Genomic DNA, 24446 nt, shown 5'->3' with positions numbered 1-24446 from the left:
TTAATTAGAATTAGCAGTAATAAGCGAATAAGTGCTTGTCACACTGAAAAAATTATTTTGAGTTGACATTCTTTCTAAACAAAGTCATATTTAAGTGCTATTCATAGACTCCAAAACATTTTCAGAAAGTCCAGTGCTATTAGACAAGTGGTCATAAAAGGCATCCATTCATTGTTGCTGGTCACGACCGTGGTTAGGTCCAGTTAGTGTGAGAGTTCTCAAGACTGGGCTGGAACCCATCTTCCATCAGCTCCTCCATGGTCCACCAGCTGTCCTCATCTGTATCAAAGACAAACAAAGCATTAGGAGACAAAAGTGCCAATATTAGAAGTTAATTAGAAAATTGTATCATTCATTGATATCATTTGCTCTCTGAGGTATACAGTATCATCTCGTTCACCTTTGGTCCCTCATTGTTTCATTTTCTTTCTGCCCTCCATTTCCCTTTTCTAGTGTCTTTTTCTGACTGACTTTTTACGTTTTCCAATCAGATGCTGTGAATTGTGTCTGGAGAAGAATTCTTGCCCCTGAAGGAGACCCTGTTTTGTGGTGTAATTGTGTTTGAATTATTAATGTTTAGGTGAAAAAGGGAATCTATTGTCTGGTGCCCGGCCTATGTCTCCATCGTCCAAACACCGCCAGGAGAATCGCTCACCCAAACAAGAGAACCGGGGAAGCCGCTCATCCGAACAGAGCAGATCCAAGACGAATGACGGTGGAATCTCAGCGGGTGAAGCTCTTATCCTACGGTCAGACACAGCCAAGCTGAGATCTGACTCCCATAGCCGGTCCCACTCTCCCAATCATAACACTCTGCAGGCCCTGAAGACAGACGGACGAACCCCAGGAGTTCGGGCTGAGTCGCCCAACCCTGGCTCTCGTTCCTCCTCTCCCAAACAAAAAGGCCTGACCTCTTCAGGGAGGTCTAGCCCTTCCTCCACCTCCTCCCAGCACTCCTCTTCAGCCCAACAGGACAAGAATCTACAACCTAAAGTTAGCCCATCTTCCAAGGCCAAGCTGGACCCTCCAAGAGAGAGGTCCAAGTCAGATTCATACACACTGGACCCAGACACACTGAGAAAGAAGAAGGTTCCTCTGACAGAACCACTGAGGGGGAGATCTACTTCCCCAAAACCCAAACTGTCCCCTAAAGATCCAAATAAAGAAGTGACCAGTAATACAGAGAATCGGGTTCCTTCTCCACACGTAACCCAGGAGAACCTTCACAGTGAAGTGGTGGAGGTATGTACCTCCAGTGCTCTCCTCTCCAACGATGAAGCCCAGGATGAGAATCTGGAAGCCAGTAATGCTGATGACGGTTCATCTAAAGTCCACTTTAGTATTGGGAAAGCCCCTGTAAAAGAGGAACTAGAGAGCCGGTCTTCACCCAAAGTTAGCCGCAAAACTTCAAGTCGACATGTGCGCCCCAAGAAGGACAAATCAGGGCCTCTGTTTAAAGGTGAGAGTACATCAAGACTCACCGAGCCGGCCAAGCAAGCCATGTCGCCATCAGTGGCTGAATGTGCCCGAGCGGTGTTTGCAGCGTTCCTGTGGCATGAAGGCATTGTCCACGATGCCATGGCCTGCTCCTCCTTCCTAAAGTTCAACCCAGATTTGACCAAAGAGCACGCTCCCATCCGAAACTCGCTTGGAGCACAAGGAGCTGAGGAGAAGGAAAGCAAGTTAAAGAACCGCCACTCCTTGGAGATTTCCTCTGCGCTGAACATGTTTAATATTGCTCCTCACGGCCCCGACATCTCCAAAATGGGCAGCATCAACAAGAATAAGGTGCTGTCCATGCTGAAGGAGCCTCCGCTGCCAGAGAAGTGTGAGGATGGGAAAGGGGAGGGCACTTCGTACGAGACGACTTCTAATCCCTCTATGAGGGTAAAGTCAATCTTGCCGTTAACCTTACAGCACCTGGTGGCATTTTGGGAGGATATCTCAATGGCTACCATCAAGGCAGCCACTCAGAACATGATCTTCCCAAGCCCAGGATCCAGTGCCATCCTGAAGAAGAAAGAGCATGAGAAAGACAGTAAAAAGGCAAAGAAGGAGAAGAAGAAAAGGGAGAAGGCAGAGGTGCGTCCTAGAGGGAATCTGTTTGGGGAGATGGCGCAGCTCGCCATGGGTGGACCAGAGAAAGACACCATCTGTGAGCTGTGTGGGGAGTCTCACCCATACCCCGTCACCTATCACATGAGACAGGCTCACCCAGGTAAAAACACACAATATTTGGTTGAAAACAGGCTTAATAGTTAAATGAACAAGGGCATCGATCCTCATGCTGGCATGGTGTTTCTTCTGGCAGGCTGTGGCCGCTATGCTGGAGGTCAGGGCTACAACAGCATTGGCCATTTCTGCGGCGGTTGGGCTGGGAACTGTGGCGACGGAGGCATTGGAGGCAGCACCTGGTATCTGGTGTGTGATCGCTGTCGAGAGAAATACCTGAGAGAGAAACAGACCGCTGCCAGGGAGAAGGTAGGCTACTGCTTGGTGCCTTCATCCCTTAAACGTCTCTCCTGTTTTTGAGATGGTTCCGTCACGCTCACTCACCTCTTGGTATCTCGATAGGTAAAACAGTCCAGGAAGAAGCCTCTGCAGGTGAAGACTCCAAGGGCACTGCCCACTATGGAGGCACACCAGGTGATCCGGGCGAATGCTTTGTTCCTACTGTCCCTCAGCAGTGCCGCCGAGCCCAGTATGCTGTGCCACCACCCACCTCGGCCCCTGCACTCCCATCTGCCCAGCCTCAAGGAGGGCGTCTCAGACGAAATCCCCAATAAAATGGGCTGCCTCTACTTGCAAACGCTAGCAAGGTCAGTTACAATTCAGTAAATGACGCCTCATCTTTACATCTGTGAAGTATTTGTGTATTACCTCAACTCTCACTTTCCTCTCATTCTCTCAGGCAACACACAGAGAACTATGGCGCATACCAAGATGATAACCTTTTCCAAGATGAGATGAGATATTTGCGCTCCACGTCTGTCCCTGCGCCGTACATTTCCGTCACCCCTGATGCCTGCCCCAATGTGTTCGAGGAGCCAGAGAGCAACATGAAATCAATGCCGCCGAGGTAACTTTGTACACTTACTGGTTTCTGTAGCATGCACATTGTAGCCGTTTCTCATATTTACATCGCGTTAATCTGCTGTCACAACATCTCCTTCTAGTGTTACTCTGCATATGGACAGACGGCAACGTAGTTACCTCACTGCTCAGATCAGGTTACTGTCGTCTTTGTAAGATTTTTTTTACAGTTTCTGAGTAGCAAACCAGCAAGTGGTGTGATTTTTATTATACGTGTACCGAATGTGTAGGTAGCTCTCTTTCCTTATCTGCCCTAACCTCTCACCCTCTTCCCAGCCCCTGCATATTAAAGTAAATGTTTTCCCAATGCCTTAACTGTCTGTTTTAGCATATATATTTGTTTTTATAAAGGAAAGAAAAACCTTTCAGCTGTCCTAATCCCAGAACCTGTATTCCCACCTTGAAATCTCCATGAATCAAAGTCTTGCTTCTCAATAATGGATCAGCAATTGATAGATAAATACAAATGCATTCTTATGTCTTCTATGTGTTTTATGCTCCCCTTTAGTCTGGAGACCAGTCCAATCACAGACAGCGACACAGCCAAGCGCACAGTGTTTCAGAGGTCTTACTCAGTCGTCGCCTCCGAGTATGACAAGCAACATTCAGCCTCCCCAGCTCGCATCAAAGCTGTGCCGAGGCGCAGGGTCCATAGCGGCGATGCAGGTAGCAGTAGGAGTTTAGTTTGCTGTAGTTCCAGATAATTTGATCAATGAAAATGAAGCGTAATAATGAGCATAATATTTATCATTGATCGTCTCTGTTCCTTTTTACAGAGGTGGGCTCTTCCCTGTTGCGCCACCCCTCACCAGAGCTTTCGCGGCTCATCTCGGCCCATGGCTCCCTTAGTAAGGGCGAGAGGAACTTCCAGTGGCCCGTCCTGGCTTTTGTCATCCAGCACCACGACCTTGAGGGCCTGGAGGTGGCCATGAGACATGCACTGAGGAAGTCTGCCTGCAGGGTGTTTGCTATGGAGGTACAGATTTCTGTCCTACAGTGTCTTCCTTTATCTCGGAGCTCAGTTCTCCTTTAGTCTTTGTTCTTATTGCCTTAATAAAGCTGATCGGATCAATTTCCTTGTTGTGTCTCTTATCAGGCGTTCAACTGGCTGCTGTGCAATGTGATCCAGACCACCTCACTACACGACATCCTTTGGCATTTTGTAGCATCTCTCACCCCATCACCATTTGAACCCGAGGAGGAGGAAGATGAGGAGAACAAAGGGAATAAAGAAATTGTGGAACAGGTGATGAGTAGTTCATAATCAAGCACGTTGGAGAATTACATTGTTGTCATATTTTCAATTCACAAATACCTGATCTCCATCTCCCACAGGAAAGAGACCTTGGAGTTTGTGAACATCCCCTGTCAGACATAGTTATTGCAGGGGAGGCAGCTCATCCTCTCCCCCACACCTTCCATCGCCTCCTTCAGACCATCTCTGACCTCATGATGTCCCTCCCTGGTGGCAGCTCACTTCAGCAGATGGCATTAAGGTAACGCTTCACAATTACTCTCAAGGTTTTAAGATGATTGAAATAATGCAAATCCTGTGGGTTTTCTTTTTTGTTCATTCACATTCAACTCCTGATGACTCAATGTTTTTTAGGTGCTGGAGTCTCAAGTTTAAGCAGTCAGATCACCAGTTCCTCCACCAGAGCAACGTTTTCCATCACATCAACAATATCTTGTCCAAGTCTGATGACGGAGACAGTGAGGAGAGCTTTAACATCAGTGTGCAGTCAGGCTACGAGGCAATGAGCCAGGTAAGACAATAACCACTTACTAATTTAACCCATCATACCCAAAGGGGACATCACTCTAGTGTGTGGAACAGCACAAACCAGACAGTGAGGGATATTGTTCGTAAAGCAAATGTGTTAATTATCTGACCTGATGCTGAGTCTTGTGTGTTTGTGTGTGGTGATAGGATCTCTGCCTGGTGACCTGTCTAAAGGACCTGACCAATGTGGTGGACATCAAGACATCCAGTCGTCCTGCTATGATCGGTAGCCTGACAGACGGCTCTACGGAGACCTTCTGGGAGTCTGGAGATGAGGATAAGAACAAGACAAAGAGCATCACCATCAGCTGTGTGAAGGGAATCAACGCTTCCAACGCGTCTGTCCATGTAGACAACTCCAGAGACATTGGGGTGAGGAACAGCAAACCAGGCATTGAAGTTCAGACTCCCAATACATTTACATTTTCTGTTTGATTATAATGAATATGTTTTCTCCTCTTTTATATCCACAGAACAAAGTCACCTCAGTGACGTTCCTTTGTGGGAAAGCTATAGAGGACCTCTGCAGAATCAAACAGGTTTAGTTCTGTTTTTATTTATTTGGGTTCACAATGAAAAAGTTTAGAATGGAAAAGTTTTTCCCTAAATGGATCCTGCAAAGGCCTTTTGTGTTTGAATTGGAGCCAAATCCAGCCCATTTACATCAAAACACAAAATTGAGTGGACTGTTCTGACCTCGGCCTCTTTTCTCTGTTGTAGCCGTATATATGCTGATCTGCTCCATTATCTCTAAAGCATTTAATTACAAGGTTATTTTATGGGGCGCACCATGGCTGATGTAGAGTCACAATAGAGAATTATTTTATTTCAGAACGCCCTCAGCAATGGTCAAAGTAATCATGTGTGTGACTTCTCATCCAAGGTTGACCTGGACTCACGTCACATGGGTTGGGTTACGTGTGAGCTTCCTGGAGGGGATCATCATGTGATCAAAGTGGAGCTGAAGGGCCCAGAGAACACCCTGAGGGTGCGGCAGGTGAAGGTCCTGGGTTGGAAAGAGGGTGAAAGCATCAAGATTCTAGGCCAGATCTCAGCCAGCATGGCCCAGCAGAAGAACTGTGAGGCAGAGACACTTCGAGTGTTTAGACTCATCACCTCCCAGGTTTGTGTAATAATGGCTTTATCCATCCAAGCTCTACTGCAAACTTTTGTTCCTGCCTTTAGTTATGTTATCACATTTGGATTTGGATGTAAGCAATCTTTTGCGTTTTTGAAAATGTAACCTTCTGTTGTGCATATTAAAGGTTTTCGGAAAACTAATCTGTGGAGATGCAGAGCCGACTCCAGAGCAGGAGGAGAAGAATCTGCTTTCATCACCAGAGGGAGAAGACAAGGTCTGCACTGTGATGATAATAGTTATACTGCACAGTTTAACTGAATCATTCCCATTTTCATGTGACCATTAACCTGTTTTTCACTTTTTAGGCTCCATCCGATGCTGACCTGAAAGAACACATGGTAGGAATCATTTTCAGCAGGAGCAAACTGACCAACCTGCAGAAACAGGTAAGTGGTCATGTCCCCATACTATTCAGTAGTGATGTCCAAGAACCATTGTAATCTCTGCTCTCTAACCTAATGAGCCTTCTCGTGTCTCCTCTCTATAGGTGTGTGCCCACATTGTCCAGGCCATCCGTATGGAGGCCACACGTGTAAGAGAGGAGTGGGAGCATGCCATCTCCAGCAAAGAGAATGCAAACTCCCAGCCCAGTGACGATGACGCCTCCTCAGATGCTTACTGCTTTGAGCTCCTGTCCATGGTCTTGGCCCTGAGCGGCTCCAACGTGGGCCGTCAGTACCTGGCTCAGCAGCTCACGCTTATGCAAGACCTGTTTTCTCTGCTGCACACTGCGTCACCTCGAGTACAGAGACAGGTGAGCAAGGGGCCTCTCACACACACACACACACACACACACACACACACACACACACCGGACACACACACTCATTTAGCAGGGACTGTATGTACTATTATTTTATTTGTACCTTTTTTGACAATTTTCAAATATATCAATCACATTTCAGGTGACGTCGTTGCTCAGAAGGGTCCTTCCTGAGGTGACACCCGTTCGACTCGCCAGCATCATTGGGGTGAAGGCTCTGCCGCCAGCGGACATCAGCGACATCATTCACTCCACAGAGAAGGGTGACTGGAACAAGCTGGGCATCTTGGACATGTTCCTGGGTTGCATCGCTAAAGCCCTCACCGTGCAGCTCAAAGCCAAAGGGACGACCATCTCTGGCACGGCTGGCATGGCTGCAGGCAAAGGGGTCACCACTGTCACGTTGCCCATGATCTTCAACTCCAGGCACTTTATTTTACTCTTGATCTCATCGAATATTTGAGTTATGGCAATGTTTTTCAATATTTCTAATAGTCTTCTCTTCCTTTCATGTTCAGCTACATCCGCAGGGGGGAAAGTCACTGGTGGATGAAAGGCTCTACTCCTCCGCAGATTGCTGAGATAATCATTAAGCTGATAAAAGACATGGCTGCTGTAAGTTACCGGTTTCCATATTGGTTCTTCCTTTAACCCTCTGCAAACTAAGATAAAATCACATTTCTCACATATATGCCTGAGAGATATTGCGAGAATGAATTGTAAGACGAGCTTGTGCTGTTTTTAGGGCCACCTGTCTGATGCTTGGTCCAGAGTCACTAAAAATGCAATAGCTGAGACCATCATAGCCTTGACCAAAATGGAGGAGGAGCATCGGTCTCCTGTGCGCTGTATTGCCACCACCAGGGTATGAACTTCAGATTACACACACAAAGCCTGCACTGTGTAGCAATATGTTTGCTGACGTATTAATATGTTTCTTGTGGTTGTATCTTGTAGCTATGGTTGGCCTTGGCTTCACTTTGTGTGCTGGACCAAGATCATGTCGACCGGCTGTCGTCTGGTCGCTGGATGGGCAAAGATGGACAGCAGAAACAAATGGTGACAACACAATAACAGCTCTGCATTGTGTTAAACTAGTTAAGACATAGAATGCTAAATGTTTTCCCTGTGCTTGTACATACAGCCCATGTGTGACAACCACGATGACGGTGAGACAGCTGCCATCATCCTGTGTAACATGTGCGGCAACCTTTGCACCGACTGTGACCGCTTCCTCCATCTGCACAGGCGCACACGCTCTCACCAGAGACAGGTTAGTGTTCGCTTTCAACAACAAGAAGGCTTCTCCAGCATAAATTGTGTCAAGGGCTGTTTGTGTTGTGTAACTTTGAAAGAAATATGAAAGCCCTCTTCATGTCTGCTTCAGGTGTTCAAAGAGGAGGAGGAGGCCATAAAGGTGGATCTCCACGAAGGCTGTGGAAGGACCAAACTTTTCTGGCTCATGGCTCTGGCTGATTCCAAGACTATGAAGGCTATGGTGGAGTTCAGAGAGCACACAGGTAACAGAATTATAGGGCATATTGTAAAAGCCAAAGATGAACTATTTGATGTCTATGTAGCAATGTGTAGTTGGCGGATTTCTCATATTGCTGTTTTGGCATTAACAACTGTGCCGTCATTCATAATGTCAGTATGAGGTCATGTGGACGTCGTGATGCCACATAGATTATGTCACAGTTAACACACACACACGCCTCATTGACGTGTCAGGCAGCAATTTAGTAATGTTAACGGAACATTATGGTGGTTTGGCAAGAAAGATTTGAGATTTGTGACTGTTTGTTATTTATATGTGTGTTGAGGTCGAATTGCAATGATGTCAAAGTCTCTTGAATTGAAAGACTGAAAAAATCTGATCCATTTCACATTTGATGAAAAACTCTGATCCACTTTCTACCTGCTGTGTGAATGAAGCCTATGTGTCCCTGATTACTGACCATACTAATATCTGTTCAGGGAAACCAGCTTCCAGTTCAGATGCCTGCAGATTCTGTGGTACGAGGAGTGGAACTGAGCTGTCTGCAGTGGGCAGTGTCTGCTCAGATCCAGACTGCCAGGTACTTAACAGCTCTTGAAAGCAAAATGTCAACCCCTAATTTCCTGGATAGCCGGTGCCATTGTGCCCGATATAGCAGCGCTGAATAAAAATCCTTCACAAAAACCTGCACATCAAGTCCAACTCTGGGCATAGACCTCAAAATACAAAATAAATTATGATTTGTGTACTTCATTTGTGTTATAGTTTGTGTTATTACATTGCCAATGATACTGTAAGTGTAAATCTATAGAGAAATTAGTCGACTATGTTAGCTGTTGTCCTTGGGCCTAACGAGCTCCTGGTGCTGTGTGCCATAGGAGTATGCCAAGCTGGCCTGCAGTAAGACTCACCCCTGTGGACACCCCTGTGGTGGAGTTAAGAATGAGGAGAGCTGCCTGCCATGTCTCCACGGCTGTGACAAGAGCACTAGCTGTCTGAAGCAGGATGCAGATGACATGTGTATGATCTGCTTCACAGAGGCACTCTCTGCTGCTCCCGCAGTGCAGGTAGGCCGACTCACAGCTATTCACAATTTAGGAGTAGAGTTTCATCGAAGGGCTTTGTCTCATTGTTATTAAACGTTTCTTAACACTTTGTTGTCTTCTCAGTTGGACTGCAGTCATGTGTTCCACCTCCAGTGTACTCGGCGTGTACTTGAAAACCGCTGGCTAGGCCCTCGAATCACATTTGGGTTCATGCTCTGTCCCATATGCAAGGTAAGATGTTTTACCTCATGTTTGAGCTTGAAAGCTTCACCCACCACACCTTGAAGTTAAATAAGTTCATGCTTTGTCAAAATAAGCTCTGTGAACTCTTGTGTGGCCTTGAATGACTGGTTTATCCATGGTTGCTTTCTCCCATAATCCTTTTTAATCATTACCTGTGTTTGCCAAACGTGGACATGCAGACTCAACACAACTGGCTTTGACTGAAAATGCTTTGCTTTGCTTTTTCTTTTACCTCCAGAACAAAATCCATCACTCTGTAATCAAGGATCTGCTGGACCCCATTAAGGAGCTGTATGATGATGTGAGGAGAAAGGCTCTAATGCGGCTAGAGTACGAGGGCCTGCATAAGAGCGAGGCCATCACTACACCAGGAGCACGTTTCCATAATGACCCTGCAGGCTTTGCCATGAATAGATACGCATACTATGTCTGCTACAAGTGTAAAAAGGTACCATATACAACTTAAGTAGCTACCATTTTTTAAAGACAGCAATCCTGAAATGTGTTAGTAAGAGTCGATGGCATCCTTATTTCCAGGCGTACTTTGGGGGAGAGGCTCGCTGTGATGCAGAGGCTGGGCAGGGAGATGACTACGACCCCAGTGAGCTTATCTGTGGAGCGTGCTCTGATGTCTCTAGGGCTCAGGTGGGTAAAACCATGTCTCTGGTGGGTGAATGATGGTCTGTGATGATCCTGGCTATACTAACACCACACTGAAGTAGCGTTTGTTTGTGCACATCCAACTAAATATGATCCCATTCCTCATGATCTGTCCATCTTTTAACAGATGTGTTCTAAGCATGGCACAGACTTCCTGGAGTATAAATGCCGGTACTGCTGCTCTGTGGCTGTTTTCTTCTGCTTTGGCACCACACACTTCTGCAATGCCTGCCACGATGACTTCCAAAGGATGACAAGCGTCCCCAAGGAGGAGCTACCCCATTGCCCTGCAGGTGTGTAACAATGATATATAGATTATCCGTGACTTTGAGATTCTAAAACCCAAAGCAAATTGCAAACACTGGAATGAAGTAACTGAGTATCATTGCAATTTTCCATTCCAGGGCCCAAAGGCAAACAGCTAGAGGGTACTGAGTGCCCTTTACACGTGGTGCATCCACCGACGGGGGAGGAGTTTGCGCTGGGCTGTGGGGTTTGCCGAAACGCCCACACCTTCTAAACAACAGAAGACGCGTCGTGAAAACGTGTTCATCTACTGTGATTTCAGGCTGCAGCTGAAGCTCGGCCGCGAAACTTGGCTCTTTGCGACGTCCCCCCCTGGACACTGGACCAGGTTTCTGAGATAGCCAAGAGCCCCCAAGGTGTGCTCTTCTACCAACATGAGTGTCTGGGCTCTGCTATGAAAACGAGTCATGGCTTTTGGATTCAGAGTAAACCTGAATGATAAAGAAAAACTAAATTTAAAAAAGAAAAAAATACTTGTGACGTGTTTGCATGCGGCCGTTGTATCCCCTCGGCTTCCATAGACGTTGCACATCTCCTGATCACTGAAGTGTAACAGTAAAGATTAAACATTGATAGTGAAACAAATTCGGTTAAGGCAACTGTGGATCAGCGTGGATAAAAAAAAAGAGAAATAGGCCGTATTTCCAGCTTCCTAACTACAAATTTAAAATATTGTTGTATGTAAACTTAACTTTTTTCGTAATCTTGTACAGTATTCTCCACTGTCAAGTGCATCATGGGTTGACGGACAAAAAAAGAGGCTTGTGTAGCGGATAAGACTGTTAAGAATGTCATGTACGGGAGGAAAATAGTGTACGATTTATCTAATCTTGTATATAATGATATTATCCAAAATAGCTGTATTGCAAAATTGCTACTCTTCACTACAGTTTTGTTTGATATTCTGGGTTATATTTTGAGCCAGAACTTTTAATGAAGTGCAATACTGGGCGTGCCTCCTGTTTTGCAGCTGTTTAACCTCTGGAATGTATGTCAATAAAGCCACTGTACATTTTTATACAGTAGACAGTTGTAATCTTCCCCTCTTCAAAATGTCACAATGTCACAAATGTAAAGAGCCTGAGGCCTGCAGTGAATGATGTTTGTTGTAAATTCCATTCGCAGCTATGTCAAAGAATATTGTACCAAACACTAATATAATACAAAAATCCCACAGTGAGACCGATTACAGCTGAACATTTGAGGGCTAGTGTTCCAAACAAATAAAATTGTGCATCTGTAATGCTTTTCCCTAGTAAGGTGGCAGGGGGGACATGTGGGTAGGGGTTTGGTATTGGAGTGTGGAGAAAAAAAAACAGCTGCTGTTAAATAAAAAAGCTTATTACTTGTGAATCTGCTCTGTAATATCTGTGGTGGATGGAGCTGAATGGTAAATAAACCAGGTTCTCTGTTTGGCAAAGTATATGTTGTGTTATTTCCTAATGGGAATTGGGAACTTCATTAGGTTTAGGCCTCTAATGAACTGGAATAAGACAAAATGATGGAGTGTTTCGGACATGATTGGTTAGTAATCTGTTAATTTTCACCGTTGAGAGACATGTCACAATTGGAGGTCTTGACTACTCTCTCTTGGTGGAGGTATGTGTCCTGAGTGCCTTGTTGTGCTTGTTTCAGGCAGGTTAATAGTAATAGTCTTGCTGAAAACAGTTACAATTGACCAGAGGTTTCAGGGGGGTTACGGGGGGCGATGTTAAACCCGGAACCAGTTTTGCGCGCGCGTGCGCCGGGAACGTCACAGACAACACAATTACAGTCTTCTCTGGTTAATATTTATTAACGCGCACAATTAAAGGTTTTCGCGCGCCACAACAAAGAGTAGGAAAATAAAACGAGGTGACACGTGACACTCTGACACGTCTCCAGTACCGCATCACTAACGTAAGACTAACAGTATATGAACATGCCAGTGGAAATGTGATATTTAAATGACGCTTTTGTAACAACCTGAATGTATTACAGTACAATCGAAACGTGTGTATTTCCGTATTTAAATCCGTTTCTTTTTATTCAACGGTGATACATCTTTCAAATAGACGATCTTTACCAACAGCCATTTCACATTGCATTTCCCATGATGCACCGCTGCTGTCACAACAACATTTCGCCATTTCGGGAGCAGGGGGGGCAACGCAGCTCCCGCGAAGGAATTAGGTCAACCGAGCGGAGGAGTGCGGCTGTTCTTCATTATAAAACCATTTCCTGTTTTCTTTACACCAAACGGCTCGACTCTTGAGTCCCAATGCTCGTTATCTGGCTGCTGCGAATGAGCTTTTCCAGCGCGGGCTCAAGTGTCAAGTCATTAGTCGGGATTTTTCCAGCTACCAGCTACTAGCCAGCTAGCGGAGTGTAAACACAACAAGGTAGGATGAACAGCACGCCTAACTGAACTGCACTGTCACCATAGCAAAACCGTGTTCAATGAGTTAAGGAGAAATATGAAATATCAATCGGGTCATGTAACGTTATCACACTGAAACAGATGTATAGGGGATGCTAGCTAAATATAGTGCATATACATTATTTCTACAGTCTTTAAACCAGCTGAAGGATGGATGTGATTGCAATGTAAACCAAAGCTAGTTCATACATTACAAGCAGGGCAGTGTCCCAGCATCGCTGCAGGCAAAGCTCTCTGCATGGCTACGTAACTATTGTGCTTAATTATTATTGTAAATAACTTCAGATGAGCATTGGCAAGGCCCGCAGCCATCATCTGTTCACCAATCGGAGCCGTTTCCTTTGATTCAATCGGTGTTATGCTACATATCAGTCATGCAGTCAGACATATCAATCATTTTGTGTAATCTAGTTTAGCTGCACTACTTTTCCTGAAGTGTATTTTGGTGATTCTATAAAGAAAGAGGTGGTGTGTTGGACAGGCGTGCTTTGGATCCACTGTCCGCACTCCAGAACGATGTAATCAGAGTTCACCCAGAGTGACAGGCGGGGGCATAAGGGGCCACTGGATGGTTTGATGAATGTGGTAATGATGATGTAAGTCACAGCGTATCCACTGTCACCAGATCTCAACCCAATTGTACACTTATGAAACACGCATGACTCATTTTGAACCGGTGCCTCTCCACTAACCTTCCCTGAAAACACGAGGCATTTAAAAAAAATAGGTTCCTATTTGTCCAGTAGATTTCCAGATATTTTCAAAAACAATGTTAAGTTGTACTGAAGCTGTTCTGGTCCCAACACTTTATGTTAGGGTTCCCTTTCATTTGTCAGCCATCTATGCATACTAGATACCTAAAGTAAATTCTATTTAAATACAGTTGTATTGCACACAGTCCACTCTCCATATAACATTGATGAGCTCTTTATTTTCTTTCCTATATCATACTGTAAAATAACTGATTTATTTTTCTATGATAATATTTATTCTCTTAATATCTTTATTGCACCAAACACCATAGCAAATTCCTTGTAAGTGAAAACCTACTTGGCAATAAAAAACGATTCTGAAGATTCTAAAGATGGTTTAAGCTTCAAAGCAAAGTGGCTTTGCTGTAAAAGCATTAGGCGTCTTTACACCTGCAACCCACTAAGACTTTGCTTAATGTCATGTCCTTGCTGTGCTGTAATAAACGTGTTTATGTAATCCCTCCAGGATGAAGCGGATGAAAGGGGCTGAGGAGGACAGTGACAGCTCCTCCAGTAAGAGCCCGCAGGAGGCTTGCAAAAAGGTGCGGACGCAGACGAGCGATGAGTCAGAGGTGCCGGTGGCCTGGGAGTCAGATGGCGACTGGGCACTGCTGCCTCAGGAGCTCTTGCTTCACATCTTCCAGTATCTCCTGCTGCTGGATCGGGCTTTCGCCTCGCAGGTGTGTCGCAGGTGGAACCAGGCTTTCCACATGCCTGAACTATGGAGATGCTTTGAGTTTGAACTGAACCAGCCGGCGAGCTCGTACCTGAAAGCCACACACCCAGACCTCATCAAGCAGATTATAAAAAGGCACTCCAATCATTTGCAATATGTCAGCTTCAAGGTGAGCGGATAGCAATTAATTATGGTCTTAATTACCCTTATTACCCTGTTGTCAATCAGTTTGTGTGATCCTGCAATGACTAATATGACAAATGTCTGCTTTCAGGTGGACAGTAGCACAGAGTCTGCAGAGGCAGCGTGTGACATTCTTTCACAGCTGGTGAACTGCTCATTAAAGACCTTGGGGCTCATCTCTACAGCCAGGCCCAGTTTCATGGAGGTTCCAAAGGTATAATTATCCTCACTTGGAGTCCCTGAGCCTGTTTTGCTGATTTTCCAAGGAGAGGAATGCTTGTTAAAAAGTTTCTTTCATTAATTTCTAAGGGGCACCTTTAGCCCTATCTGTATCTTACTCGTGGGCTGAAACCAAATGGGACCCTCATCATTCCAAATATAAAGAATTGACTCGGGAATTTCACAATTTGCTCTTACTCTTTTGAGTATTGCATGATCCTAAACATCATAACATTCCGCGGCATCTCTCTCCCCCCTACAGTCTCACTTCATCTCAGCTCTGACTGTGGTGTTCGTCAACTCCAAGTCGTTATCCTCGCTGAAGATCGACGACACACCCGTGGACGACCCCTCGCTGAAGGTGCTGGTGGCCAACAACAGCGACACCCTGAAATTACTGAAAATGAGCAGCTGTCCTCACGTCTCCCCAGCAGGTACAAGGAGAGCCAAGAACCGTCTATGTTAACTCAAAGATCACAGGGAGAATAGAATCACAAGTCATCCTCATGTTGCGTTTAAAGAAGTGTTTTGATTTTATAGTTTGAGACAGCAGGCTGCAATGTTTCCCACTCGGTGGTTTATTTAGAGTCTGTAATTTTGTCTGCCCACATAAAATGTTGTCATTTCATTTGGCAGACAATACAAGGCATTTATTTATGGATGCTGTTAATTTGCTTCTCCCTGTTGCCACATACTGTTGTAATAACAAGTAATTATAGTTCATGTGTAGCAAACTGGACCTTGTTGTTTTGGACCTGCAACAACTATGTCACATATCTGTTAATTATCTATACAAAAACAAACACGTCTGTCTGTTTGCAGGCATCCTATGCGTGGCAGACCAGTGTCATGGGCTGAGGGAGTTGGCGTTGAACTACCACCTCTTAAGTGACGAACTCCTGCTGGCCCTCTCCTCTGAGAAGCACGTCCACCTGGAACACCTGCGCATCGACGTAGTGAGCGAGAACCCGGGCCAGCTCTTCCACTCCATCAAGAAGAGCAGCTGGGACGCCATGGTGCGCCACTCGCCCAAGTTCAACCTGGTCATGTACTTCTTCCTGTACGAGGACGAGTTCGGCCCTTTCTTCAACGAGGAGGTCCCCGTCACGCACCTCTACTTCGGCCGCTCCGTCAGCAAGGAGGTGTTGGGCCGAGTCGGCCTCCACTGCCCCCGTCTGGTGGAACTGGTGGTGTGCGCCAACGGGCTGCGTCCACTGGATGAGGAGTTGATTCGCATCGCAAAGCACTGCACCCAGCTGTCGGCCATCGGCCTGGGCGAGTGCGAGGTTTCATGCAGCGCCTTCGTGGAGTTTGTCAAGATGTGCGGCCGTCGGCTGTCCCAGCTGTCCATCATGGAGGAGGTGCTGATTCCAGATCACAAATATTCCCTGGATGAGATCCACTGGGAAGTGTCCAAGCACCTGGGCCGGGTCTGGTTTCCCGACATGATGCCCACCTGGTAAAGTAAAGCCCGAGGGCACGCACGTACGAGCGGCATCAAGGTGTGCAACTTTCATGGTCTCCATGTTTGCATTGAAGAGCTGAAATACTTTGTCGTATTCTATTGTTTGGTGCCAACATGGAGAGCATTAACTTGTTTGAACTCCTGTGCGAGTCCTTCCATGGTTCTGTAGCAGAACAAACCTGCATTCCTCTGGATTAGAGGAGTCCGAGTGGGCGAAGGTGTGCTGCCGCCGACTGCTACAGAATATAATCATGGAATGTAAACACCGCAGAGATCTGAAGCCTGTTAGACTGTGGAACCCTGCGTGTCCTGACCTAGAGACACACAGCATCAGATTAGCTTTACGTGTTGGACAATCGTTACACCGACCCTAGCAGGGGGCGTAATATAACTTCATAAAGACAAATGTTTTTATAACTTTGCAAAGTGAGTTATAAGGGCATTGTAACCCAGGTATGATGATGCGTTATGTTAGAGATGGTAGGTTGTGTGAGTGAGGCAGTGGCTCAGTGGGTAGTGCTTCCGCTTGGGAACCGGAGGGTCGCTGGTTTGAGCCCCTGCCGAGGTGCCCCTGAGCAAGGCACCGAACCCTCAATTGCTCCCCCCTCTGCGAAGGGTGGTAATGTAATGTAAGTCGCTCTGGATAAAAGCGCCTGCCAAGTGATCGTAATGTAATGTAATGTGAGTGCGTGTGTGTGTGTCTGCGCTTCAATGTTTATTAACAGTGTGGAGTCATTTGGGACGATTAGGGGCACAGTTGCATGTTGTTTCTCTACCACTTGGCCTAAAAAGACACAGCAGCTCTGCACTCGTCACTAAATATGGGTTTTAAAGTTTCCAAATGGCTGCAATGTTATTAGTGTATATAGTGTGTAACAGGAAGTTTATTTTCAAGGTGTCGTTGAAGGGATTGGCTTATTCGGCAGAAGAATGTTGTTGCGCTCCACCCAAGTTGCTTTTTATCCATAACACACTTACCAGAATATAGATATATTTACAAAACCCCCTGCTACTCTGAAAGGGTTAAATTAGTCCCGGGGAGAAACAGAATATGTAAATATGTCTCTATATTTGTTATGTGAAGTTGTACAGTGTCCATTGGCGTCTTGGAATTTTGCTTTCTACAATTTTGTTTCCCCGCCCCAGGCATGTGCATCGTCTCCATGGAAACAAATACTACAATTCTAATTAGAAGTCATAGTTTTGACATGAATAAGCACCTTACACAAATATCAAATGATGTTATTCAGAACAAACAAACTGAATCGGCCTAGAGGAAAGCAAATAAAGTAAAGTAGTGGAGGGGGAGCAGTGGTTAATGAATAATCCAATTAGAATGACTTTATGTAAATATAAATACTAGATTGTGCAGAGAATTGTCAGTCCAGCTGCTTGGTTTGCATTCAGTCTGTGACTATTGAGTTTATTATGCACAGTGGAGGTGCATTTTAAACAGATTTGTATTATCTATAGGTTTCATTTGTATCTTCTGCTATTTGCCTGTTGAAGCTCTTAAAACCATGCGGCTCTATGTTGTGAATATCTGCCCTCTCGCGCGTCGCTCTATATTGCATCATCCCCATCTAACGTATGGTATATCGGAGCGGAAGCAGGATTCCTGTCCATCCATCCATTCATGTCAAGTGAAAGTGGTTTTTTGGCATGTCAGATGAGTGAAACAAACTTTTCCTCTAAGAAGGAAGTCCAATGCGTCTGTATCTAAAACGCTGTGTGTTTGATTATATAAGTAGAAATGTACTTATTTTGGCCCTCTGTCAGGGTTTTGAAGTTTCCTGAAGCGACGGCTCGTGTCTTTTATATGCCAGAGTGCGAGTTCTCCTTTGCTAGTCAGGATCTTTTTCATACCTTTTAGTCTCTAGAGATAAATAAGCTGTGTAATTTATTGATACAAATACTGCTTTTGTAATAATTCTGTGTTTTTCAGTGATACACAAGAAGCAATCACAGTAACCAGCGAACACACAAATGGATGTTTTGGTTTTGTCGATTCCACCTCTGTGACTTCTGCAGCAGTGTGTTAAAGTCAAAGTCCACCAACTTGTAATATTTATAAGTAATAGTCTTGCTTAGTTCTCGTGCTAATTGAACACTAAAGAAACTGCAAAGATTAGATTAAACCATAGTGAAGTGGGAGTCACGTTGGTTGTCTGGGTATCGTAGGTTGTAAAAGGTTGAAGTCAAGTAAGTGGATTGATTTCCTGAAGTATTTGGGCTCTGTGCCGTCTGCTTCACTGTGTGGGACAACTGAGGGAGGGAAATGTTTCGGAATAGTTTGGAGTGTTGGGATGCAGATCTGAGAGAGAAATCAAATTGTAAGCCAGAACTGTGATAAGTGTGGCCTTCATTTTTGTTGTTGTAATTTTCACATATTTTGGCACAACTTAAAAACCTCTGCTACAGCAATATTATTAGACATCTGGACTCACTGTTTAGAGTTTAGACAGACGGTAACATTCGACTAAATCAAGTACACAGCTTCTTAATATTACTGGATTGCAGTAATGTCTCTTGTACTGATCTCTTATGAGTTTGGTAGATTCTGTGCTGACTGCGTGTGCTCATGTTCAGTAGCATCTCAAAGGTACGGTGACATTTCATTTTATTTCTCAGTGATCATCAAACGGTTGCCGTGACCACAGCCTGAAATCAAACCCCCCCCACCCCCCAGTTCCTTTCATCTTCAGGAGTGCAAATCCTCCCTATTGGTTTTTAATCTGTTCCAATTGTGTTGATTCAGTTCACACAGTTTTCACCTTTCATTCACCTTTGATGATAAATAAGGCTTTTTGTCATTAACTGTTATTTTAGCATCAAAGGTCATCATTTCCTCCCTCCTGTAAAGTGGCAGTGAAGTCGCTCACCTGTAGTTTTGCTTCTGTATGGCAAATGCTGTCTCTCTTGATTTACTGGTCACCTGTCTTGAAATTGAAGTCATTGTTTTAAACGTGTGATCACATAATAAAACAATTGTGAATGTAAGTTTTGCCTCTGTTATCCCATTATTGTCTTAACAGAACACCAATGATTGTTACCATTCAGTCATAATGGAAGAATAATGAAAATATGCAGTTTCAGATCAATGACCAATAGATTAATACATTTATAAAGGCATGCATTTAAAGCAACACAGACAAGAGCTGGTGTGTCATGACATTTAGATTTTAAGTCCTTGTATTTATTAACAATTAAAACCGAGTAAAAATAGTAATTTATATATGAACACTTCCCATTCTTCCTTCGCCACTCACTGTTCCCGTCTAACACTCTCACACTCGGTCTATCTGGGTCTGTCTTAAACAAGCATCTCAGGATCTCTGCTGGGAATGTTTACTGGGACTAAAAATACCATTTGGTCACAACACATGTTGCACCCGTGAAAGAATTTACCCTCAGTATTCACTCGCGTCCCCATCTGACCTTTAGAGCAACAATACACAAACCACTGACCCAAATCTCAAAACAAACCACAGCTTTCCCCTCCTTTTTGTTCATGTCAGTGCTGGGGAACGTCTGGTGAATATATTGCAAAATGTAAATCCAAAGTAAACACTAACGCTGGTGGAATGTTAAGGCAAAGGCACCTCCTCATATGTGATCTGTATGTAAGGAGGCTTCATTGGCAGATGCCAGTATTCAAAGTTGTAATAGAAGTAGAAGCTCTTGTCCAACACCACTTTTTTATAAGCCTCCAACAGACTGATGGCAAAGTCTATAAAGGACTGATGTGGTCTGAAGGTGTAGTAGAACTTTCGGATCTCTTCTGCCAGATTCCTCATGGCCGGCTGTTCAAATATGGCGCTGTCGTTGCCCAGGTAGGTGGGCTCTCCGCTGTACAGGTAGATCTTGGTGTAGTTGGTCTGCGTCCGGCTGGATAGTTTGGCCCCGAGCTCGGACAGCTTCCTGTACGTGCGGTGGACGAACTGGGAGCAGTCGTAAGATTCAAACCAGGTGGTGGCGTTGGGGCTCGGCTCGGAGAGGACCGTCCACGTCTCGTAGTAGATCCCAGTCTGGTTGTCTTTCTGGAGCCACTGGGCCATGTCATTGAACTGGCTCCCTGAAATACCAGAAAAACATTACTAATATGCAGTTACAGACATTCTCACTGGTCTTACTGATCTGCAGTGAGCCTAAACAAAGCACTTGCTCATGGCGCACATGTCACGTCTCCTGCCTTACCGCTGATTTCTCCGATTTTCTCCAATGTGCCATTTTGGGACCAATGGACGTCATCGATGCCCTCAAAGAAGCATGCGGCACCCTGATTGCACCAGAAGGGGGCGTCCATCTCCGATCTTAAGTGAGGGAAGGTGCAGTTGCCCAGCTGAAATAGCTCATACCACTCCACAGTGTAGTTGGTCCCAGTGTCAGAGCTGCTGAACCCAATAGCATCGTGCATTATGTGCTGTGGACACAAAATTATTTATTACTCGGCTTGTGTATGTCGCAGGAAAGAGCATACAACAACATGGAAATTGTGATATAAGCATGTGGGGTTTGAGGAGGGTCGGACATACAATGAAGGATAATAAACTTACAAGTTTCCCCAACAAGTCTCCATATTTGAATTCCCAGACGGGTGTTTGCAGGCGATAAACTGAGATCACATCAGTGTCCCTCATGGAGGGGATCCGTCCATCCCGGTCACCAGTGGGGCAGAAAGGATAGATGGCTTCACAGTAGGAGTCCACATCAGGGCGACGGTCAAACCTCCTGCAATATTGTGTCAGAGGTAAAGAGCAAAATTTACTCTTTGATAATTAGAATCTTTCATGAGTTTAGTATTGAGAACCCTTTTAATATTGGGAGTATTTGATTCGATGCTGGTCAGTACAACACAACGACTACACAACCACTACACAGAGGACAGTCTTCGAAATTGTCATTGATTAATAACCAAAGTAAATTAATGATGTATTAATGTATACCCAGCATTTGATGATTAATAAGGCTTTTACAAGATACTGACTGGTCCAGTGGTTCTAAATCTTTGGACCTTGTGTCTCACAGAGCAGCATGTCCCTGCCCCTGTTCTACCCACACCTCATTAACTCAATCAGCTGCTACAGGCACAGGAGGGAGAGACGTAAGTGCAGTCCTGTGACCAAGAGGGCCTACAATGGGAAACACTGAGCAAAACTTAGAGCAAAGTAAATCTTTCACTTAAGTTTTGCGAACTATCAAAACCATACAGTTCACATAACAAACAATATTAGCTGAAATCGCGATAATGTTTTTCCCCGTCCTCCTGATCGAAGTCTTCGATCGAATTTCCATGATCACGTGAACGCACCAGCCACCTGATCAGTTATGGATTACCATTTCTTTTGCTAAAAAAAACAACTATTCGCGAGGAAATCGCGCAAAATTGCCGAATATTAGACAACATTTTGTGTTTTTTATGATCAGAACGTTAGACAGACACATTCTCTTTCTTTATCTAAGTTTGACGTAGTTTATACGTGTCACATGAGAGCAGAATGTGTTGTAAAAGTGTCGTACCTGTACGGAACAGGCCACTGCTGCCGGTCCAACTCGATCTGTGCGGTCACATGAAGAACCAGCAGAACCTTTAAACACAGCAGCACCTCCGTGTGAGCCATGTTACACACTCCTACAGGCTAGGAGCAGCTGCAGCAATCAGACATATTGCTCCCCTCTCGCACTAAATTTCCTACTTCCTTGTTACCGATCACGTGGTGTTGTTGTCAACTTCAGGTCACGTGGTCGTGTTTCGTCTATCACGCGCAAAACAAATGACTTTTAAAGTTTAAAAGTTTAAAATCATTGATTCAGTCGTTGTGCAATAGAGGTTTAATGGAGAAAGGTGACTTAATCTTTATTTAAGAAATATTTCGCAAGAATTTTCATGAAAACGTTCTGAGATTTGTATTCAGGCTGTAAACTATAAAAATATTTAACAATAATACATCTTTATTATATATGTACTGTATATATACTGTTTACTGTGTCTATTGTCAGCCGGATTTTAATTTGTTTTTGTTTTTAAAAGTGTCGCGAATCTAAAACAGTACAATATGTTAATGAAATACGGCAGATTTTAATTTTAGATTAAAAAAAAAAAAAGTCAACGTAGGTTTGATGAAGTTATGGTTTAATGTCCTTATTTGATCATAAATGAAGGCGAAGGGATTATGGAAAGCGTTCCCGTATCTATCCAGCAGATGGCAGCAAAGCACCGAGAGTTACCGGATGTAAACAAACCGCCGGTAAAATATCCAGCAGAAGAAGTATTAGCGGTGACACTTGACGCACTTTCCGCCATGCTGGGCTTCCCGCATCTCAGTGGCCGTAGCTTACTGACATCCACAACGCTCCGGACCGTTAGGCATTGTTATTACTCCTCAGAAATGGCTAAACGAGTGGCTGTGGTGCTGGCGGGCTGCGGAGTTTACGACGGAAGTGAAATTCACGAAGCGTCCGCGGTCCTGGTGCACCTGAGCAGAGGAGGAGCGAGTGTAAGTTCATGAACACAAGTGGAGATATGGAAATGTGCGCGTGCATGAATGTGTGCGGGGCTGGAGAAGTTTGGGGGATAGAAGAATAATTAGACCATAGGAGGCTACAAAAAGCAAATTTACAACCTAAAGCGCTTTGGACAGACTTGTGAAACATAATCGCTGAAATGTCAAACGCATAACCTGAAATAACTCATCTGTTTTGAAGATACAGAGAAGGCAAACGATGATCACAGCGACAGAAGTGCTGTCAATCATTAGTGTCTGTGTGGGATCAGTGTGATATTATTGACCTTTGCATTCGTTGCTTGCAGGTGAAGATGTTTGCTCCCAGCATTGAGCAGATGCATGTGGTGGATCACCTTAAAGGCGCCCCTGCTGAGGAGAAGAGGAATGTGCTGGTGGAGAGTGCACGTCTGGCCCGCGGGGACATCAAGGCCCTGTCAGAGCTCAGCGTCAAAGACCACGACGCCATCATTTTCCCAGGTGATGATGGCTTCTGGGGGGGGTAAACGTCGGCTCTTTGTCGTGCCTGCTGTGTGACATTCCCGTTCATTCCCTCTTCCTCCCCGTTGTGCATGCAGGAGGATTCGGAGCGGCAAAAAACCTCTGCACCTGGGCTGTGGAAGGGAAGGACTGCTCGGTTAATGGCGAGGTGAAGGCCACACTTCAGGCGTTTCACAGCGAAGGGAAACCCATCGGCCTCTGCTGCATCTCCCCGGTCCTGGCTGCAAAGGTTTTTCCTGGATGCGAGGTCACCGTGGGAGTTGAGAAGGATGACAAGTGGGTCTCTCTAGCTCGAGTGCTCAAATCACAGAGAAAGCACATAACTATATCTGGCCATGCAGAACGTTTTGAGGATTTACTTGTTGAGGTTTTGAGATATCCTCCCTTCAGCTTTATTTGTGGTGCTTCAAGTATCGTATAACATTTGTAAAGCTCAACAGTAATGTCAAATGGTACCACAAGTTTCAATTTGGACATATATTTGCTGCCTTTTCCGCTTCAGTAGAGCATAATCTCAAATCAAAACAGTTTACAGCAGCAGAAAATCCCATTCACTTTCATATTGATGTATTTCTGCGATACAAAAACCTTCAGAAAATCCCATCTCAGCTTTCATCCATGTAACCTCTGTGCGTGCTTTTGCTCCCCCCCCCCACCCTCAGGTACCCGGACACCACTGGCACCGCCGCGGCCATCAGCGAGCTGGGCTGCAAGCACGTAAGCAAGAGCGTGGGTGAGAGCCACGTGGACCAGAAGAACAAGCTGGTCACCACCTGCGCCTTCATGTGCAACGCTCCCATCCACGAGGTGTTCGATGGCGTCGGCGCCATGGTGAAGGACGTGCTGAAACTTGCCTGATTCGGGAACAGCGGAAAGGAACAGATGGTGCGCCGTCGTCGTAGCCGTGCTTCTATTGTAGATGCCTACTGAGCTGCAGAGCTGAAGATAGATTACTGATTAAAAGCAGCTTCAGATCCCTCTTACTTAGTGTGTTGGGGTGTAAATCATGTGCACTAAAAGGTCTCTGTTTAACTCAAATTTACGTTGATTACATTTTGAGCCGGTGGAATCCGATTGTCTTGATGGAGATGTGGATGGAATTTCATAAAATGCTCATGAAAACGAGGCCTGGCGTTGAATAAAGCACTTAAAATAGAGTCACCAACATGCAGGACTTTTATTTCATCCAGTATTT

The 24446-nt window shown here is 45.0% G+C and overlaps 4 protein-coding genes across 17 annotated transcripts in view; 3 read left to right on the top strand and 1 right to left on the bottom strand.

Moving 5' to 3' along the window:
- mycbp2 (MYC binding protein 2) overlaps window positions 1-11956 on the top strand; it is a 54816-nt gene extending 42860 nt beyond the window's left edge. For 11 of the 14 annotated variants that reach the window (XM_076165673.1, XM_076165669.1, XM_076165672.1 and 8 more), the window contains 28 exons: window positions 581-2218; window positions 2312-2481; window positions 2575-2819; window positions 2912-3079; window positions 3602-3762; window positions 3870-4069; window positions 4190-4339; window positions 4429-4589; window positions 4703-4859; window positions 5024-5248; window positions 5350-5415; window positions 5760-5999; window positions 6142-6231; window positions 6323-6403; window positions 6505-6771; window positions 6923-7206; window positions 7299-7395; window positions 7526-7645; window positions 7738-7839; window positions 7925-8053; window positions 8168-8300; window positions 8758-8858; window positions 9157-9345; window positions 9448-9555; window positions 9806-10015; window positions 10105-10212; window positions 10355-10520; window positions 10632-11956. In XM_076165673.1, coding sequence (XP_076021788.1) covers window positions 581-2218; window positions 2312-2481; window positions 2575-2819; window positions 2912-3079; window positions 3602-3762; window positions 3870-4069; window positions 4190-4339; window positions 4429-4589; window positions 4703-4859; window positions 5024-5248; window positions 5350-5415; window positions 5760-5999; window positions 6142-6231; window positions 6323-6403; window positions 6505-6771; window positions 6923-7206; window positions 7299-7395; window positions 7526-7645; window positions 7738-7839; window positions 7925-8053; window positions 8168-8300; window positions 8758-8858; window positions 9157-9345; window positions 9448-9555; window positions 9806-10015; window positions 10105-10212; window positions 10355-10520; window positions 10632-10747 — 5882 coding nt within the window. In that variant the 3' untranslated portion in view covers window positions 10748-11956. The remainder of the gene's footprint in view (window positions 1-580; window positions 2219-2311; window positions 2482-2574; window positions 2820-2911; window positions 3080-3601; window positions 3763-3869; window positions 4070-4189; window positions 4340-4428; window positions 4590-4702; window positions 4860-5023; window positions 5249-5349; window positions 5416-5759; window positions 6000-6141; window positions 6232-6322; window positions 6404-6504; window positions 6772-6922; window positions 7207-7298; window positions 7396-7525; window positions 7646-7737; window positions 7840-7924; window positions 8054-8167; window positions 8301-8757; window positions 8859-9156; window positions 9346-9447; window positions 9556-9805; window positions 10016-10104; window positions 10213-10354; window positions 10521-10631) is intronic. The other 3 variants (XM_076165679.1, XM_076165675.1, XM_076165668.1) reach the window with 1 other exon arrangement.
- A 698-nt stretch (window positions 11957-12654) lies between these two features.
- Window positions 12655-19247, top strand: fbxl3a (F-box and leucine-rich repeat protein 3a). Its single transcript, XM_076165652.1, has 6 exons — window positions 12655-12914; window positions 14171-14549; window positions 14655-14777; window positions 15045-15216; window positions 15605-16745; window positions 16934-19247. The coding sequence occupies exons 2-5, from the start codon at window positions 14172-14174 to the stop codon at window positions 16243-16245; spliced, it is 1314 nt and encodes a 437-aa protein (XP_076021767.1). The 5' UTR covers window positions 12655-12914; window position 14171; the 3' UTR covers window positions 16246-16745; window positions 16934-19247.
- Window positions 19248-19411: 164 nt separating this feature from the next.
- Window positions 19412-21955, bottom strand: cln5 (CLN5 lysosomal BMP synthase). Its single transcript, XM_076165653.1, has 4 exons — window positions 21768-21955; window positions 20804-20978; window positions 20445-20670; window positions 19412-20322 (listed from the first exon to the last, which is right to left on the bottom strand). Exons 1-4 carry the CDS (start codon window positions 21866-21868, stop codon window positions 19835-19837), a joined length of 990 nt encoding a protein of 329 aa, XP_076021768.1. The 5' UTR covers window positions 21869-21955; the 3' UTR covers window positions 19412-19834.
- A 545-nt stretch (window positions 21956-22500) lies between these two features.
- LOC143012525 (glutamine amidotransferase-like class 1 domain-containing protein 3, mitochondrial) lies at window positions 22501-24408 on the top strand. Its single transcript, XM_076165684.1, has 4 exons — window positions 22501-22744; window positions 23059-23230; window positions 23329-23527; window positions 23914-24408. Exons 1-4 carry the CDS (start codon window positions 22550-22552, stop codon window positions 24107-24109), a joined length of 762 nt encoding a protein of 253 aa, XP_076021799.1. The 5' UTR covers window positions 22501-22549; the 3' UTR covers window positions 24110-24408.
- The last annotated feature ends 38 nt before the right edge of the window (window positions 24409-24446 follow it).

The sequence above is a fragment of the Genypterus blacodes genome, unplaced genomic scaffold, assembly GCF_046128005.1.
Source record: "Genypterus blacodes isolate CSIRO-AG114 ecotype Tasmania unplaced genomic scaffold, CSIRO-AGI_Gbla_v1 ptg000148l_1, whole genome shotgun sequence".
Lineage (NCBI taxonomy): Eukaryota > Metazoa > Chordata > Actinopteri > Ophidiiformes > Ophidiidae > Genypterus > Genypterus blacodes.
This window is presented reverse-complemented; position numbering and strand designations above follow the sequence as displayed.